The sequence below is a fragment of the Pelophylax lessonae genome, assembly GCF_965119305.1.
Source record: "Pelophylax lessonae genome assembly, chromosome: 6".
NCBI lineage: Eukaryota > Metazoa > Chordata > Amphibia > Anura > Ranidae > Pelophylax > Pelophylax lessonae.
In genome coordinates this window covers 213,417,048-213,437,515 of record NC_138773.1, presented here as the reverse complement: position 1 = coordinate 213,437,515, position 20,468 = coordinate 213,417,048, and the positions used below count along the sequence as shown (strand labels likewise).

Below are 20,468 nucleotides of genomic sequence, written 5' to 3'. Positions count from 1 at the left end.
CCAGTGATAGGTTGGGGCAATTGCCTTTTGTTTGTACCATTGGTTATTTGGTGAGGGGGCACACGTGACACCTTCGCTGCTATTGTGCTATTTGCTGGGTGTCCAGTGCGCCCTTGTACCTTTAAGGAGGAGTGGGCTCCCTCCAGGTATAACTGCCCTCAATATATCAATTATTATATATGTGCTCCTACTATGGAGGCTCTCAAAATTTTAAAGCGTTAGGACTGCAGATCATACTGGAGTGCCGTGTTGATGTCTCTGTAGCTTATGCATGTATTTGCAAATGTGTGCAAACTAAACCCCTGTTTTAAACTGTTAGACAGGACAATTTTATTTGTTGCAGGCTGGCTGGTAAGTTGAGCTGGGAATTTTTATTTTCCTATTGACCTCTAGCTTACAACAGTACACAGTAGTGATGTGGAGGTACCACTGAACACTGCAGGTGATCAACACTCCTGGGAGTATAAGTTTCCCACAGGACTTCAGGACTTCAGTGGAGAGGATCTTGAGCGGATTACGTTGTAGCACTCTGGTGGCCCAGACAATAAGAAAAATAGGTATTTACACTCTTTTTTTGCAGGCAGAACATTATCAGATATTGTTTACAGACAGAGTCAATTTAAAAATGTGTTCTACTTGGTTCCCCTAGGTTAGTGAGCTTTGCTCGTTATCCTTGCACTTTGTCTATTAATGTATAATTAGCCTTTTAGTGCTTTTTAGGAGAAAAACAATTTTCTAAGCTGTTTATACAGTAATTGTAACATCTTCATGCATTCTCTATGCAAAAAAATGCAAGATAATTATAGCCAAACTGAACCATCCTTAAAGCCACTTGTGCTCCATGGGCCGGGAGGGGCGGCAGACAGACCGCACCATACACCTCCCCGGGGACCACACCAGGCTGCACACCCCCGGACCACAGCAGGACAGGGCAGGATCACTCACCCTGCCTGGACATCAGCGACTGCGATGGCTACGTCGGCGGTGGCAGCTTCGTCCCCCTGTCTTCTGCGTCTCCTCCCTCCTCCTCCTCCATGCCCAATGGCATGGCTTCTCCTTTTAGCCAATCGAGAAACGGGTCTCAGAACGTGCTTCCTGATTGGCCAGGAGGAGGATCCGTGTGACAATAGCGAATTTTCGAAGCCCCATTGAACTCCATGCATCCGGCGCCCCGCATGTAGATTAGGGGGCCGGACGCATGGATAGGGGGGGCGGTGCCCCTGCGCCCCATATGCACCAGCCGCCACTGATTGTTTAGCTTTCTATCTTTCTAATAACCACATACCAAAAACAATATACTCAAACTACAGCATGTTTTCAAAACCATCTACCAATTTTTGCTGCTTCCTTGTGCCTATTAACGCCCATTCATTGATCCAGATGTAATCTAAGTTTTAAAGGCGATGCTCAGATCTGCTGTATTACTTGTAAGAATTGCGTAATATATGGCCAGTTTGGTTTATTTTACCTTTACATTACCCAGCAACAAATCAAGTGTAATAAGTTTTCTTTAAACCGTGTCTACAGCACAGTGCTGATAGTGTCAAAGTCTTTGGTTATCTGAGTGCTCGGCAATGACTTGAGGTACTCCAAATGTCTTCTAGCGTCTTCTTGGTTGTGTCTCACATAATAAACCACATACGTTATCACCATGGTGAACCAGCCAAACATAGTAATGAACATGGCTATATCGGTTGTTCTGTGATGGATATTACAAAAATTAACTCCGGAGTCCAGAACCTGTATCAGAGGTTTGCCCACATACTCCTCCTGTACTGAAGTTTGGCAGGAAATGTCATTAACTGTGTCGGGGTCCAAATTCAGTTCCCTCAACATCTCCTGAAGGCTGCAGTCACAGTGCAATGGGTTGTTGGAGAGGCGTATTTTGCCTTTGAGATTGGCCAAGGCTTCTTTGGGGATACTGTGAATTTGATTCCCAGACAGATCCAGCAACCTTAACCCATCAGCTACTCCTTTGAAAGCCGACAGCTCAATTTTCTCAATAGAGTTTTTTGAAAGATCTAACTCTTGTAAATAGGTGAGATCTTTGAAAGCATTGTTTGGTACCTGATGAATTCTGTTAGCATCTAGCTTTAAAGAGACAGTCTCCATTGGAAGGTCTATGGGTATCTCTTCCAGGTTTCTAGAACTGCACTGGACCACTATTCCTCCATTGTTGTCTGAGCACTGGCAGCTCTTGGGGCAAGGTGCAACAGCATGAAAGTGGATAAGTAGCAATAGTAGTCCTCTATGGAAAATAAACTCTGAACATCTGTGAGAATGGTCTGTTAGATGCATCCTGGAAGGTTACACATGCATTGTGTATAATATTACATCCCCCCTGTTCATCTGTGTTCAGCCCACTTGTATTGTCTTTGAATGCAGCTAAGCCACAGGCTCAACAGGATGTCTTCTGTCTGTAGGCACGAAGAATAACTGCCTCTGCTGGAGCCTGTAAAATGAAAACAATGTCAAGTTATCATTGTCTGAGTTTTTTTAAGTTTTAGCCCATTTTACCTGTCTTATCCTCACCAAAGAATAATATTTCACTTGTGCACCTCTGTCTCTCCACAGTAAAGAAGACTAAAATGTCTCAATTAAATTGCAAATGTACTGCTGCAGTAACCATTTATTTGACAAATGCAGCGGTTTGGCTTTACAAGAAAACACGTACCTCCCAACATTTCTATGGCCTTAACTTTTCCTTATAACACAGTGACAAAGGAAAACAAGTATTAATGCAGAAATTATTGACCCATTGTAATGTCTAAAGCTGTAAATGCCACAAAAACAAATATGCTATAATCTATACTATTGGGAAAAGTCAGTTATTAACAAACAATTAAAAAAAGAAAAAGAAAAGATTTTTAATACACACAGCACCCACTTGTCTTGTTCTGCTGGAGGAATGGGAGTTAATCACCGGTGGCGGTCACCTCCTGAACTGCCTTTTGTTTTTTAGTTGTACCTAATGTTCTACTCCTGCAGGTGGCACTGTATATTTAAATAATAAGCAGTGCTATTAAATTACAAGTGAGCCAATTATTGTAAATATACAAAGTGAAAATGCACAAGAGTATTGTGCAAAGAAATCACAGGGTTCAGCCCATCCCCTGAAGACGTCATTGATGGCGAAACTCATCAGGAGTGGCTTGTTTGTGATGACATCGTGCATACTTTGCCATTGTTCGTGGCGTTGCATACATACGAGCCATCAGCTTGCTGGATTTTTGATCTGTAATGATTACGAGTTGCTTGGAGGTACTTTTTATTACTTTTAAAAAAAGATGGAATGGACTTCACTGTGTTATTTGCCTTTTCATCTGTTTGACATATACTTTGACCCCCTTGCTGAGTGACATCGCTTTTATCTGATGTCGGCTCCTTATGTTGTATCATATGTATATATGACTATTATAACTTATGGTATGACACATTTGGTAAGAGGCGTACGCCGAGAGTTCATGCCTGATGGTGGACCTTTTCATTCATCTTTATTGCACATTAGATACTGTTCCACTTTATTTGAAGGACTGCTTATAATTCAAGTGGATTTTTTATTTATTATTATTTGTTTATATTTATGTGATTTCTTTGCACAATCACTCTTGCACATTTGCACTTTATATATGTATACTAATTTGCTCACTTGTGATTTTAATAGTGCTGCTTATTATTTACACATATTGTTTAAAAGCTGGTATCACAGTTTTTTTAGGTGGCTGCTTGTTATTTACTTTTTTTATGGCTCAGCACAGATTTTAAGGAATTTCCTATACCCAATAGCTAATGATCTAATGAAGAAGCTTTGTCCTCCGATAAACAAAATAGAAATATATGTTTTTTCATTGTTTTCTTACTTCAAGGCTCTGCAATATAGATGTCTACAGACCCCTCCTCCCTTTTGGGTATAAGATTCTTATTTCCCTCACATGCATGGTTATTACAGGTATTTTCTGTAGCTTGACCATTTTCATGAACACCTTCAATTCTAAACAGGTGGGTGCAGCCTGCCAAGGAAAAGTAAGCAACACAGAATAAGGTCTTCTTTGTTGCTATGTTGTAGAAGAAAACATGGAGTGGTCTGAAGAAGGACGTTTTGCGCTAAAGCATGCAGTAACTATAAGGACTAGTGCACCTGGGACTTTCAGATCAGTAAAATACAGTCTTAGGCCTCATTTACATGTGTATACCTATGGGAAGGGCTGTGTTTGCCTGCACAGGATTCCCAGGTGTTCTGTGCATCTGCACACACGGGTTGATTTACTAAAGGCAAATTGACTGTGCACTTTGTAAAGTGCAGTTGCCCTCTGCAAGTGCAGTTGCTCCAGAGCTTAGTAAATGAGGCAAGGCTTCACTTTGCAAAGGGTATCCAAACACGTGCAAGGAAAATAATAAAAAAAAAAAAAAACCTGCATTTTTGCTTGCACATGATTAGATGATGGAAATCATTGGGGGGATGACTGGTCAGGGGATCAGGAAGGAATTTTTTCCCCTGCTGTAGCAAATTGGATCATGCTTTGTGGGGGGTTTTCGCCTTCCTCTGAATGCACTGTGGGTATAGGATTGTGTATATGGGATTGTATGTGTAGCAGGTTTGAGGTGGGTCTGCCATTGTTACCGGTAACAATCCCAGCACATTTGAGCTGTAGCTCCAGGTGTGAGAACTGAGACAAGGACAATTCCGGCATCTTTGGTTTGTGTGTTTTATTGTATTTTGGGGGTTGAAGAAGGGAATGAGTGGGATACTCCTCTGGCACAACTAGGTAACACTGAAAACTGTGCTGGAACCTCGATTTTAATACAGAACATCCAGGACTGTAGAATACTTGACTCCTGACACTGCTTTGCTCAGAAGTCACTGAATAGCTCCCTCCAGCCCTGCGCTGGCTTGAGGTAGCTCTTTGTAAGTTACTGTGCTGCTGCAACTCTCAACTGGTACACCCCACACTGTACACTGACTCTTCAGGGCCCAATATGCGGGTGCCCCCTTTACACTTCAGGGTCCTCAACCTAAGTACCCCCTCTAATACTTCAGGGTCTTCTGACTAGGCACTCCCTTTACAGTTAGCTGAGTCTTGGATCCCAAAACCTTCTCCGGAGTGGTCCCCTCTGACACTAGGCAGACCCCCAGGGGCAATTCGCAGTACTCACGACCTTTGTAGGCTTTCCTGTGACTGGACCCATCTCTCTCCGCTGGTTCTCTGCACACCGGATCCCCCTCAGCTCAGCACCCTCTGGATTCTCAGGCAGCACCCAGAGAGATCCACTTCCTCTGACAGGAGGAGAGAGAGCCATACTCCCCCTCCTGGGACTCTGCTTCCTGCCAAAGACTTTGAGTCATGCACTTCCCTCAAACTTATACCCACTCTCAGAATCCTCTGCAGCAGAATCTGCCTTCTGGGGTAGTTACAAGCCTGAATGTGTCCCTGATTGGGTTTCCTCCACTGCCCTATGAGAAACCTTTCACAGAGCCAGTGGGGAGACTCCCCCCTCAGCAGACACACCTGAAAGCCATGACACCCTGACCAAAAAGAAATCATGGCCCTGCTGTTAGGCAGACAAGGCCCACTATGCATTTACCTAGCATTTACCTTTTTTATTGGTTGAGCTAGATGGACTTTTTTTCAGCCTGCCTAACTATGTAACTAGGTAAGTCAGCAGAGCTTCTGCTCATTTACTAAGCTCTGGAGCAACTGCACTTGCAAAGTGCACATTTTTTTATGCCCTTAACCACTTCCCACAAACTGACGTACCTTTATGTCGGCTTGCAGAAGTGGTTGTACCAAGATGATGCCTGCAGCTGCAGACATCAACCCAGTACCATTTTTTAGAGTCGGGGTCGGCTTTCAGGAGAAAACAGCCAATGTGGCTCAGCAGCCACTCGGTCTTTATCCCAGCGAGCGGGGAGGGGAAGTGTCCGCCTTCCGCCTCCTTCTGTGGCTCTTCCTGGGTTTCCCGTCCCACCGGGAGACCAGAGCAACCAGCTGGCACGTTCGCTAGCTGGTTGGAGTCCCGAAGGGCTTTGATTGGGTCTCTGATCGCATCACAACGTCACTTCCGGTTTACTCAGCTGTTAACTACACCGATTTGAAAAAAACTGTCAGTATTCAAAAATGCAGATTTCGGATTTTGAATAAATTGAAGTGCAGTGCAGGGGTCTGGGGTCTTTTAGATGACTGAACCCTCCATAAAGAGTACCGGCCACTGCCTATTAGTGCCGGTTCACATTAGCGCACTCCTCCTATAGCGTTAATCAGCGTCAGTCAGCATTAACCAGCGTCGATCAACATTTTTCTATATCGTCCCAGCATATTGTGCATAGTTCAGTTTATTTGGAGAATCCCACACATCCCTTCTCCTATCCAAGTTCCTAATAAAACATAAAAACCAAAGAAACTGGACTGGTAAAAAACACTTGGAAACATGTCAGAATGGTCTACTGTTGCTAATGGTAACCCAGGGGAGCCCACACACAGAAGCTCCCATGGGAGTAGTGCTACGTTGCTTTTTGTACAATATATCATATGATAAATAAAACTACGCTAAATACAACTCTCCAAATAAAGAAATGGTAAAGCTATTTTTCTCAAACAGATTTTGCCTTTGATGTAGCTTACTGAGCCAAATTCTGCAAAAGTGACTATTGTTACAGAAAAATGAGTTCCTTTAAAATCACTTGGCTCATCCCTACCATAGCCGCTATGCTGAGCCGCTGAGTTCAATGAGAAGTCGGCAATGGCAGCCTCCATATTTAACACCTGGCAATAGTAAAGGAATAGGGGACCAATTCATGCTATGTAATTGACTAATGCATTTCGGGCTTCCTTTTTCTACACATGCATTACAGAGCTGTAAAGATGAATAAGGGAGGGTCCTTAAGGACTTTTATGCAGCTGAGCTCTGTATTCTTAGACACACCATTCTAAATATAGTTCCCTTTAAACTCCAACAGAAAATCTGTATAATACCAATTAAGGCCCTTTTGCTGTTTGCTGAGTTCTCTGGTCATTTGTATTCCGTCTGATTCCTAACAGAATTCTGTGTCTCTTACATCTGTACTGCTGCAACATCTCCTTAGATAAAGTCTGCGGTTGTTGCCCTGTGATGTGCGGCTTCTCTATGAAATCCTGAGGCTGAAAGGAGTTTGTTTCATTAAAAAAAAAGGAAAAAGCTCTCTTGTCAGATGCTATTTAAACAAACTCATTATAAGCAGCAAAACAATTCCCATCCCATATCCTTTTATGTCTGTGATAGGAAATCCTGGAATAATAAACCTGGATTAGCTATAACATTCATTATTTTTTTTTTTATCCTGAAGTAAAAATAACTTACAGGTGTGAATGAGAAACTCAACAAGAAGAATAATTATCAACATGGATGAATGTTCATAAAACAAGCTATTTCCCTAGTTATTAGATTTCAGTTTTATTAGAATACATATCCTGATTTGCAATAAAATCTTGCCAGGTTGGGTTTTCCAATTTTGCGTATACATACGAAATAGGAAAAGCTTAAAGGGTATCTCCACTTTCATGGGGAAAAAAATAGCAAATAAAGAAAAAACAATATAGTGTATACAATTGCGACACAAATCATATTGTGATTTAATGTTATTAAAAATTACCTTTTACTTTTCGATCTGCAGCTGTTGTATTTTCTAAAAATTCAATGCAATATGGCTACCTGGAGCTGTTCTGTACACAGAATTTATACTGACCACACCCCAGAAACATCATTTCCAGCTTGTGTGATTGGCTCACCAATTTTCCCAGAAGTCTGCTTAAGAGACAAGTCAGATTTCTAGCATCCCCTGCAATAAAAATGTCATTTTTGGTTAGATACTCCCAATAGGAAAAAGTCTAAAGGGATGCAGGCCCAGCAGATTTTCTTATTAGAGCCCTGCAGCTGCCACAGCTGATAGATAATTATGAAACCACTCCCATTTGACCCACTCAGCACTAGTGATCGACCGATATCGGTTTTTCGTTGCCAATACCGATATTTTGGCCAATGCATATCGGTATCGGCCGATATTGGCCAATTTTTTTGTACATTTAAAAAAAATTATTATTATTTTTTCTTTGACAGGTACTTTTGTGGAGGGATCTGGGGGTCTAAAAGACCCCAAACCGCTCCTCTGCACTTAAAAGCATTCAAAATGCCAAGTTTGGCTGTTTTGAATGCTGTCATTTTTTTTAATCTGGCGCCAGACAGTACCTGCAAGTGATGTCACTCATGACATCACTCCTGGGTTTTTGAATGAAGACCCGATCAGAGCCGAATGCGGCTTTGATCGGGTCTTCGGGCGAGCCGTGGAATGCTTCTCAGCCGCATCGGTTGTCATTACAAGACAGCCGACCGTCGTCTATGAAAGCCGGTACCGGAGTGATGCCTCTAGCTGCAGGCATCACTCCGGTACAGCACTTTCCCGAAATATCGGCAATATCGGTAACCTCCAGGGCCGATTACGATATATTGGGAAAAGTGCATATCGGCCCTTGATACATCGGCTTTACCGATAATCGGTCGATCCCTACTCTGCACAGAGGCTCAGAGGAACGAAACAATGATTTTTTCAGAAAAACAAAAGGTAGAAATCTGCAACAATGTTTGGTAAAATCCTTGTAATGTACAGAGATCATCCAGAGCGGAATGTTTTTTTCTCAACAAAAGTGGAGTTACGCTTTTATTGTAAACAATGTATTGTCGATGTATGTTATGTTTTAAAAGAGATTGAAAAACCTTGCGAGCAACTGTGTATTCCTTATATCCACTATTGATAGCTGCTGACACTAATAAGATACCCATATTAATGTGTTTTTTGACAAAACTAAATATAATGTGCCATGCTTATCCATTAAAATTGATAAACACAACAATAACATAACATGACATTATAAGTAAAAACACCAACATACAAAATCATGTGCTAAAATAACATGTGTGGTATTAATATAGTGAATACTATTTAAATGAATATGTTAAAGTGCTGTCTCGACTGGGATTTTTCAGTGTTCACTGTATTCCAAGTAAAAAAAAGTCCATACAAAATGCCGTGTCTTCATGCACAATACTTTTCCTCGTGCTCATCCCTTAGTAAATATAGTGCGTTATTCCATATAACCCATGCTCACCCATCAGATGTGCTCTCATCTGATATAATGCTACCCACACTTAAGTTAAGTCAAACAGCACTAATAAAAAAAAAAATTGATTCTGTTCCCTTAAAGCAGTGGTTCTCAACTCCGGTCCTCGGGACCCACCAACAGGCCAGGTTTGCAAGATAACTAAATTTCATCACAAGTGATCTCATTTACTGCTCAGTGATTGCAGTATTCTAGTCTGCATCTCCCCAAGGTAATACTTAAAATCTGGCCTGTTAGTGGGTCCCGAGGACCGGAGTTGAGAACCACTGCCTTAAAGCATGTTAAATGGCACAGTGCTTGTGCTGTGTAATTTGGCCCCTTCTATCACCTTAAATACCTGACTGATCCTGCCAGGCTATGTCCTCCCCTCTGTAAACTGACCACGGTATACCATGGCTGCTGTGCCTTGACACTGTGGTCAGTTTATGTGTCTCCATCATCCACAGCCCTCCTGTCCTCCTGTGTCCTCCTTCCCTCCTCCCTGCCTGTCTGCTCCTGTGTCAGTGCCCGCATCTTCCCCTCCTGCTCATGTAGTTTCATTTAAAGTTTCATATCCTGTCTACAGTCTGTTTAATAATACTGTGTGCCCCTGTGTCTGTGTTTTATAAAAATAAGCCATTCTTTACAAGTTTTCAAAGCGCCACTCACGTAACCCGCCGCCTCTCTCCTCCTCTTCCCCTCCCCTCCTCCTTCCCTTCCCGACTGACATCAGTGAGGAATCCTCGGCCCTGCCCACTGCAGGCAGCTGTCAGATGGGGAGAGGAGAGAGCCGACCGGTCACGTGAGCTGTGCTTGGCTCTCTGAAAACTGGTAAAGAACGGCTTATTTTTTTAAAACACATACACACAGGATTATTAAACAGACCAGACAGGATGGTATAAAGTGGCTTAACAACCACTTGAAAGGGGAAGGTGAGATTCAAGGGGGGGGGGGCATTTAACCCCCCCCCCCCGACTGCGACTGACAATGCTGCTATCCGCTGTGCCTCCTATTCTCATTCCTCCAGAGTTGTATTTCAGGAGGTGTGTAACTTGCCAAATCACCAGGTGGAAACAAAGGGGAAAAAAGCTGTAAAAAAAGAACACTAATACGGCCACCACATGTAATGATTGGTAAGCTGCAATATATACAATTTTTGGTATTGGGTTAATACTGCTTTAAATTTGCTTTAAATTTTCCTTTAGATTTACCTTCAACTATGTAGTGCAAGGGTCTGCCTAATTGCATACAAATTGAAAGTGTTTAGGTTTGACCTCATATTCTATGGTTTTGGTAAATCTAAAGGAAAAAATCTAAAGAAAATTGTATAGTGTGTATCCAGCTTTAGACCTTAGCTCTAATGAAAATACAGTGCAATCTCAACATTGTTTCTACATGATAAAATCTTTTAGTATCGTGAGTCCGGATCTATACAAAGTGACTATATAAAAAACATCAAGTGAAATAAACATACAATGTATCTATTACTAAGCTCTGGAGCAACTGCACTTGCAGAGGGCAACTGCCCTGCAACTCTATTTACCTTTAGTAAATCATCCCCTAAGATCCACGAAAAATACAGCCAATAGAGGGAAAACAAAGGGATGAACTGTATAGAAGGGAAATACCTAGAGAAAGCAAGGTTGAATCTGGATGGATTGCTGTAATGGCATTAGTAGTACAAAAGAAAAATAAAATACAGCCAAGGTCATGGGTGTTCAGATCCAAATGGGAATGTTTAATATTTATGGCTTGACCTTACTCCTTCCCAAAGAGCTTCCATTTAATTCCAAGGTTAATCTTTGTAAATAAAGACTTTAAACATGACTTGTCTGAAAATGACATTACATCTGTTAATTGACATATTACACAGACAACTATTGCCCTAACACACATTAACCTGTCCTAATACACAAATCTTTAATTTCATTCACAATGTAATTGGCATGTATGTACACGCAATAATCTGGATGTCAGCGGGACACTTTAATACATAATAGGGTTGATTTACTAAAGCTGGAGAGGGCAAACTCTGGTAAAGTTCTGCATAGAAATCAATCATCTTCCATGTCATTCCATTCCGTTCCATTCCATTCCGTTTTATTGCCAAAGCCAAATCGAACAAGCTGAAGTTAGAAGCTAGTTGGCTACCATGCACAGCTACACCATATTCTGAGTGCAGCAGTTTTAGTAAATCTATCCCGATATATATACTTGAAAATGGGTAGCAAATTGCAAACTGATGTTTCCTAATGAGCTAAAATACCTGTGCGGAAATCATAAAGTACCACATTTAACCACTTGCAGACCGCTCACTCGAGCTCTACTGCGGCAAAGTGGTTAGTTTCCGTCCAGCGACGTAGACCTACGTCCTTGAACTCCACCCCTTGTGGGCGGCACACGTGCCCATAGCGGGAGGCTCGCTCCCGCTATTCAGTCACAGCGGGAGTCGGACCAGGGGAGGAGCGGCGGTGATTACCGCCGCTCTTCCCCGATGGTCAGGGAATCGAGTTTGGAGATGTGTAAACAAAGCGGGCGGATCTCCTAAGTGATAGACAGTGACAGATTGCAGGGTTCAGCATAGCTGAACCTGCGATCTGTCCCTGTGTCACTCAGTCACCTCCCCCCACACACGTTAGTAAGCTAAGCACCAGGCATACATTAACCCCTCCCTCTCCAATAAAATTAACCCCTTCCCTGCCAGTGTCATTTTTACAGTAACAGTGCATATGTATAGCACTGATTACTGTAGTAATGTCACTGGTACCCCCAAAAGTGTCAAAAATGTCAGTCAAGGGTCCGATCTGTCCGCCGCAATGTCGCAGTCCCGCAAAGAAAATCGCAGATCGCCGCCATTACTCGTTAAAAAAAAAAAACACCAAAAATGACAGAAATCTTTTCCTTAGTTAGTAAACACAATAACTTTTGCGCAAACCAATCAAAATACGCTTATTGTGATTTTTTTTTTACCAAACATAGGTAGCAGAAAACAAATCGGCCAAAAATTAAAAAAAAGTTTGATTTTTACATTTTTTGGGGGGAATTTCTTATAAAAAATATTGTTATTTTTTCAAAATTTACGCTCTTTTTTTGTTTATAGCGCAAAAAGTAAAAATCGCACAGGTGATCAAATACCACCAAAAGAAAGCTCTGTTGAATCACAAAAAGTGGCCTGGACGTAAGACAGCAAAAGACAGGTAAAGTGGTTAAGAAAACCATATTTTACCTTTAACTATAGAGAAATCCTCTTCAAAGCACTGCTAGAAGCTTCTGAAGATTAACTGGAAATGCTGACTTTCTGGAAGTTGGTTTTTGTATAGGCTGATGCATAACCCCACCCTCTACGTTACACTGTTTGGGTCTTACAATTGGTTGCTTAGGCACAGGAGGAGGAGCAGGTGATGTGACTATAGTCCCCATATTCCAGAAGTAATGATTTTTTATTGGCTTTTGGTAGGGCTTTGAAGAGGGTTCATCTTTAGCTAAAGAAAAGATCTGGTATTTTATTGTTCATACTATACAGCTCCATGCTTAGCCTGTTAACCTTTGAGACAGGAAGGGTTCATTTTTAGGTAAACCTTAGACTATGCAGGATGATAAATAAATAACTTTACTCCCTCTTCTCCCAGATGCACATATATACCTTCTGTTTTCTCCCCTACCCCTCCTATAGACCGCAACGACTGAAGATAAGAAGCACTGGGGGAGGTTTACTAAAACTGGAGCACACAGAATCTGGTGCAGCTGTGCATAGTCACCAATCAGCTTCTAACTTCAGTTAGTTCAATTAAGCTTTGACCAGAGGCGTAACTAGAACCTTCAAGAAACCATTAAGGGCCCCCCGGACCCCTGGCCGGGGCCCTTCCCTTCAAGCCTGGGGCTGTTTCCACTGGTCCTGGGGCCCTTTACTCTTGTTTTGGGGCCCTTTATTATGGTCCCACAGCGGGATCCTTTTACAAGTTCTGCAGTGGGCCCCCTTCCTGCCATCTTGTGGCCTCCACATGGTGGTGGAATGCCGGGGCCCGGTCACAAGTGTGACCTTTGCAATTCTGGAAGTTCACCCACTGGTGTCAGTAGTTTTTATTTTTTGGTACTTTAATTGCATTATTTTTTTATCATTTTATTTTATTTTTTTTACAATGTCACTGACTATGACTCTGTCCATTCAGAAAAGGAAGTAGCTGGTAAATTACATATTTACAGACCCCTCCTGGATCTCTATTGTGACACATCCCCTGCAGGAGCCAGCAGGAGAGGGAAGGGAGCACAGTAGGGGGTGGGGACGAGGGGAGCACACAGGGGCCCAGAGACAGCAGAACACAAGTGAACTGGATAGGAGGAGTGGCAGGGGTAGCATACAGAGGAACCAATCTCCTCCATTTTCCTCCTGCAGCTACAGGAGGAAAAAGGAGGACAGTGATTTCTCTACATGCTGCCCCCCCCCCCCCCCCGCCCCTCCTATCCAGGTGTACAGGGGAGCCACACAGGCCCCCTGGAGCATGGGGCCTGGTTGCAATTGCAACCCCTGCAACCCCTGTAGTTACGCTCCTGGCTTTGACAATTCGCCCTCGTTCACATCAGGCTAATTTGCATGCAAAATCTGAGCCTATTGCCCACAATGGCACCTTCCCAATCGGTGCAATGCTGACTTTGCGGCGCTACACTGATTCCCAAAAGTCGTTTCTGCACTACTTTTGGCGACTTTGGTGGCAATTTCAATAGACATCTGTGCAAGAACCTGCACAGATCTCTGTAAAATGGCCCCTGGACTCACACTGACATGTGGGTTTGAATTCAGCTGAAATCGCACAATATCAAATCTGCCCTCATTGTGAATGAGGGCCTAAACCTATAAGCTGATTGGTCACTATGCACAGCTGCACCAGATTCTGTGAGCACCAGTTTTAGTAAATCTCGCACACTGTGTAAGCTCCAAGTCTGCATTCGGAGATCAAACAGAGGTAAAAATTCTCTCCATGCCCTCTTGTAACAGCTCTGATTATCAATGCAGGTAATTATCAAGCCTCGGTACTCTAATGTAAAGGAGTCTTTAGAGTCACACATGTTCCCCATACCTAGAAGCAGGGCTTTTTCTCAGCTGGAACTTGGTGGAATTCAGTCCCACCACCTCTGGCTCAGGTCTCTGCACCCTGCTCACCACTATCACTTGTAAACACAAAAGTCCGGCTTCTGTGTTAAAAAGTGACAGCTTGTCTCCCAATGGCCCCCCACAGATATGATCTCCTGAGTGGCTCTCGCTGAGTGCAGGATGGGGACAAGGGAGATTGTAGGTGCCTGGGGTGCGGGGAGGTACTAGCATGGGCTGGGTGCTTCAGTTTAATACAGCAACAAAAGTAAGACATGTGGAAGATGGTAGAGCTTTTAACCACTTGCTGACTGCCCCACGCAGATTTACTGAGGCAGGGCGGCTCGGCTGCGCATAATCACGTAGTAGATCTACGTGATTATGCACGTGCGGTTTTGGTGGCACGCGCACCACCGGAGTCGCGCTCCCACTGTAATTCGACACAGTGGGAGGCAGACCACGGGAGGAGCGGGCTCGATCGCCGCCTCCCTCAATCTTTGGCAAAACGGACAGGAGAGCCGTCTGGTATGTAAACAATGTAAGACAGCTCTCCTGTCAGAGAGGCAGGGAAAGGTCATGTGATTCAACTAAGCTGAATCCCCAATCTCTCCCTGCCTCTGTATAATCTATCCCCAAAACAGTTAGTAAGCACAAAAGGGAACACATTTAACCCCTTGATCACCCCCAGTGTTAACCCCTTCCTTGCCAGTGTCATTTATACAGTAACAGTGCATATTATTTAGCACTGATCACTGTATTAACGTCACTGGTTCCCAAAAAGTGTCACTTGGTGTCAGATTTGGCTGCCACAATGTCGCAGTCCCAATAAAAGTCGCTGACTGCCATTACTAATAAAAAAAAAATCCATAAATCTATCGTAGTTTGTAAACACTATAACTTTTGAGCAAACCAATTATTATACGCTTTTTGGGATTTTTTTTACCAAAAATTTGTAGCAGAATACAAAATTGGCCTAAACTGATAAAAAAAATTCTATTTTTAAAAAGTTTTATTGGGAATGTTTTATAGCAGAAAGTAGAAAATATTGGTGTTTTTTCAAAATCGATGCTCTTTTTTTTTTGTTTATAGCTCAAAAACAAAAAATCGCAGAGGGAATCAAATACCACCAAAAGAAAGCTCTATTTGTAAGAAAAAAAGGACATCAATTGTATTTGGGTACGACGTTGCATGTCCGCGTGATTGTCAGTTAAAGCAATGCAGCGCCGAATCACAAAAAATGGCCTGGTCATTAAGGGGGTAAAACCTTCCGGGGCTGAAGTGGGTAAAGGGGGGGGGGTTTAGAGATAATAGGGGCAGTGGAGTTGATTGCAAAGGTCAGAGCTGAAGAGGGGTGAAAGTGAGATTTGGATGGGGGATGCAGTGGTAAGCAGCTGTGAAAGAAGGTTGAACTTTGCACTCTGTATGCAGTGCACCCCTGAACTCTGTACGTGAGGCACCCAGAACTCTGCACTCTGTGGGTAAACCCCCCTCTCCAACACTCTGTACCTAATGCACTCCTGGTATTTAGTGCCCCTTTAAGACCCTCCCATTGTTAGTGAAATTTGACCACACCCACTATGTAATGCGGTTTGGAGGGGTCATAGTTGAGTTCCTGCACCTATTTTCTGAGAAAAAAAGTCCTGCCTAGAAGTACTGGGTATTTGCTAATGCCCTCCTCAGCTGCCCTTCACAGCTTCATATGATCACCTACATTTGATTCCTTACCTCCCAGTTAGCTTACCATGGCCAAAACACACTTTAAACATACTATACACACCAAAATGCCTCATAAGCATACCTCTCAACTTTTTGAGATGGGAACGGGGGAAAAAACTAGAAAAGATATGTAGGCATAGGTCACACACCCTGCCACGCCCCCAAAGGAAGAATGTGCAAACAAAATTCCTAATTAAACCCATAAGTGCTTTTTTTTTTTTTTTTTTTTTTTACCACTACTATTCTTTTATCTCGGCTTTTAAAATTTACAAATGCAGCAGTTTAGAAATTGGCTTCAGACTCAATTTGTAATGTATTTGACTGTTGTATATTATGCTTATTTGAATATATCTCAATAAAGATAAAAGATAAAAAAATAAATTGGATGAAAGGTTTAGCACTCGGAAACACTTTTTGAAAGATAAAAAGTGCATTTTATATACAACTATATAGATCAGACCAAAATGAGGGACCAATGATTAGAAATTAAGATTAGAGGAACTGAATTTATTCTCTCTTGAGAAGAGGAGATTAAGGGGGGTTATGATCAACATGTATAAATACATAAAGGGTCCATATAGTGAACTTGGTGTTGAGTTATTCACTTTAAGGTCAACAGAGAGGACAAGGGGGCACTCTTTACGTCTAGAGGAAAACAGATTTTTTCTCCAAATACAGAAAGGTTTCTTCACCGTAAGAGCTGTGAAAATGTGGAATAGACTCCCTCCAGAGGTGGTTCTGGCCAGCTTATAAAAAATTATAAAAAAAAAGGATTGCTTATAAAAAAAAGGCCTGGATTCTTTCCTAAATGTACATAATATAAATGGGTGCTAATATTTATAGGTAAAGTTGATCCAGGGAAAATCAGATTGCCTCTATGGGGATCAGGAAGGACATTTTTCCCCTAGTGTAGCAAATTGGATCATGCTTTGCTGGGGTTTTTAGCCTTCTTCTGGATCAACTGTGGGTATAGGATTGTGTATACGGGATTGTATGATTTATTTATTTATTTATTTATTTATTTTGGTTAAACCAGATGGACTAGTGTCTTTTTTTCAACCTGACTAACTATGTAAGGACAGAGGGAAAGTCCAAATCAGGGAAAGTCCCTCGAAATCAGGGACAGTTAGAAGCTATGCATAAGTACAGTAAAACCTTGGATTGAGAGTAACTTTTTCAGAGTGTTTTGCAAGACAAGCAACATTTTTCTATAAATTTTGACTTGAAAAACAGGCGATGTCTTGATATACAAGAAGCGTCATGTCACAACTGAGTATGAAAAAAAGAAGAGAGGCGCCTCTAAGTGTATCAATATGGTTACATTTAATGAAGGTACAACATTTAGCAGCTCACATGGTTGTTGATTAAAAGAGACACATCTAAGTATGCAGGCATCCGGGGTAAAGCTGTCCACATAAACTGTCCTCTGCACTGCCGTCGACTTCGTACCTTCCACACTGCGCTCCAGCTTTCAGATCGCTCTACTGCAGAGTAGTCTTCCCGGTCACGATTGCAGACTGGCAGTGGTGAGAGCTGGTGGTGAGGAGGACGGTCTATGTGGACAGCTTTAATCTGCATGCCTGCATACTTAGATGTGCCTCTTTTAGTCATCAACCATGTGAGTTGCTAAATGTTGAACCTTCATTAAATGTAACCATATTACTACACTTAGAGGCGCCTCTCTTCTCTTTTATACTTTGAAGCTCCGACTGGATTTTGCTTCTAATCCCCTTGTGGAGGCTGCCATTTGTGGATGGACACTTTATGATTACACAACCTATCACTTTGCTATAATCTTTTTGTATGGACTATAAACTGAAGGACTTATGAATAATTGGTTGTGGAACAAATCATCTGAGTTTCCATTATTTCTTTTGTGGAAATTCGCTTTGCTATAAGCAGGGCCATCTTTAATATCGATTTGACCCTGGGCAAACATGTTCTTGGGCCCCCCCAAATCCACTTATCAACTATTTACAGGCAGTGTGGGCTCAAGGGGCAGCTACTTTGGGCCCTACAACAATGACTGGGCCCTGGGCAGCTGCCCCTTTTGTCCTGCTTTAAAGACAGCCCTGGATATAAGAGTGCTTTGAATTACAAGCATGTTTCCGGAACAAATAATGCTTGCAACCCAAGGTTTTACTGTATATGAACTTAATATGTATTTGAAATTTAAATTGTCCCCCATCAGCAACTACTCCACCCCATGTCTGCTCTATAACATAACAATAACATACTTACTTTTAACTTTCATAATTATTTGATTCATATTTTAATTAAAAGGAAACAGTACTTCCTAGAAACAGACTGACCGTTTGAACTGCCCTACTTTTTAAATTATGCACATGTGCCAACTACTAGATTTGCCAATTGCTATGTAATTTGAATGATGGCTCGGACATTTCTGCATACAATTCTTAACAAATTTAGGCCAAATTGAGTTAACTTGCATATAAAGATGTGTCTGTAACTTTAGATCAAGCGCATATATGCCTAAAGCCAGATGTGAAACCATTATTTTTACCATGTTTTAAACAGGGCCGTCTTTAAGGCAGGGCAAAGGGGGCAGCTGCCCTGGACCCAGTCATTGTTGTTAGGCCTAAAGCAGCTGCCCCTTGAGCCTGTGCTGCCTAAGAATAGTTGATAAGTGGATTTGGGAGGACCCAAAAAAATGTTTGCCCAGGGTCCAATCAATATTAAAGACGGCCCTGGTTTTAAATAACATAAAACTTTAATTTTCAAACAAATAATTTGTTTTTACATTTAGCCAATTCTTTTGTACAAAATGTAATTTAAAGAGGGACTCTTACAATGTCCCCTAAATGGTGAAGCTATAGATGGTGGGTACTATAGGTGCCCACAAGCATGAGGTTACAGCTTCATGACCCGCCCATTTTTATTTAAATTAGAAAAACATTTTATGACTATAGAGAGCTTCAGCCCTGGCAGACAAAAAGATCAGAAGGAAAAGAAAACCTTGACCTGCCAATATTGATCATCTGTGTTATGTATGCTTCTACTCTTCTTGTCCTATACAGCTTAATCAGGAACATTTGTATGACCCAAGAATTCCTGTTTATTGATGAGGCCGGACAAAATGATGAGAGACAGGTAAAATTTAACCTTAACCCAGTCATTCTCTCATGTTCATAGCCAGCTTAAAATCAAGACCATTTTATAAAAATAAATGTAAACTGTAATTGTAAAATTATTTGTTTCAGATCATAAATATGGACAGAGTCATTTGTGGACCAATTATTTTTTTTCGAGTGTGTATAATAATTATTATTTATCCTATTTATACTGAATTATTAAAATTGTTACTGGCAGGGCTGCAGAAATCCCAAACTTTATTCCTGATAACAAACATATTGAAATGCCCTGGCAGATGTCTGAAAGAAAGTAATTAATTTCAATGCGTCTTCCAAACAGCTACATTCACAATAAAGCACTAAATCCTGAATGCAACTGAAAGAATATATTAAACGTCTATATTTCACTAAAAGGATAAGACCACAACTAAATCAATTGGAATGGATAGACAGATCAATTTGGATTCAAATACACAGCATGAAACAATTTGAAGAAAATTGGTTTAGATATACCCCATTTACACAAATACAAATAAAGAGACATTTGCCAATTCTCCCACTTACCGATCGTGCGTTTCGATGGTGGTGTTGTTGATCTGTAACTTCAGAGTAGGCTTCCCCCATACGATGACGGTTTCATTCACAAAGTCCCCAGTCTATTGCTGCACATTAAGAATGAAAATCATCAGCACTTTAAGCCTGACTTGCCAATTGTTCCAGCATGAACCAAAAAAAAAAAAATTACAATGGGAATTCGCTGTCCCAATATAACAAGAGCGACACAGGCAGCTGGATTTTGATGCTAAACATGTCCAAGGGAGTCACATTCACCATGTGGATAATCAGCTATTTAACATAACCGCTTGCTACGGCTGTGTCAAAACTGCTGGGTAAAATAGAATGACAATGGAAGAAAAAAAAAAAAAAAGAAATTGCTTAGCCAGCTAACACACAGAATTGTGGCACGGCTGCTCTGTTCAAGTTTTCCTGCAGAGTGTCTGGGTGTAGCACAGCAGGAGAGGGACAGGGGCAGCCCTCCTCTGGTCAGCACTTGTTGCTATTTCCAGAGCTCACACAATCCATTCTCTTTTGCCTGGAACATCAATGCAAACACAAACCAATCAGGCTTCCCAGGGGCAGTAACTGGATCGTGTCTCTTCCCAGTCAGAGGAATTATGCCTAAAAAGCCTTTTCTGATACAGGCAAACTGCTCACAGCACAGTGACACTGTAACACTTACCTAATGCAATCTCATGGGACTTTACTAGGTAGACGATGAGCAAATCCTTAAATATATATTCAATATGCACTGGAAGTCATATGCAAATTGCAATACGTTGGTAAATATTAGCTTTGCATTGATACAATGAAATTAATTATTACAATGCATTATTATTTCTTTTGATCATTTTTTTTTAAAGATTCAAAAAAGAAAATGAATACAAT

General features: G+C 41.7%; 1 protein-coding gene across 2 annotated transcripts; it reads right to left on the bottom strand.

Annotated features, from left to right (window-relative positions):
• Positions 1 to 1,266: 1,266 nt before the first annotated feature.
• Positions 1,267 to 20,121, bottom strand: LOC309557437 (leucine-rich repeat-containing protein 3-like). 2 transcript variants are annotated; one of them, XM_082260155.1, is made up of 2 exons: positions 19,587 to 20,121; positions 1,267 to 2,452 (listed from the first exon to the last, which is right to left on the bottom strand). In XM_082260155.1, the coding sequence occupies exon 2, from the start codon at positions 2,296 to 2,298 to the stop codon at positions 1,522 to 1,524; it is 777 nt and encodes a 258-aa protein (XP_082116281.1). In that variant the 5' UTR covers positions 2,299 to 2,452; positions 19,587 to 20,121; the 3' UTR covers positions 1,267 to 1,521. The 2 variants fall into 2 exon arrangements, with proteins under 2 accessions (XP_082116281.1, XP_082116282.1); XM_082260156.1 differs by lacking the exon at positions 19,587 to 20,121 and adding an exon at positions 12,355 to 12,403.
• Between the last annotated feature and the right edge of the window lie 347 nt (positions 20,122 to 20,468).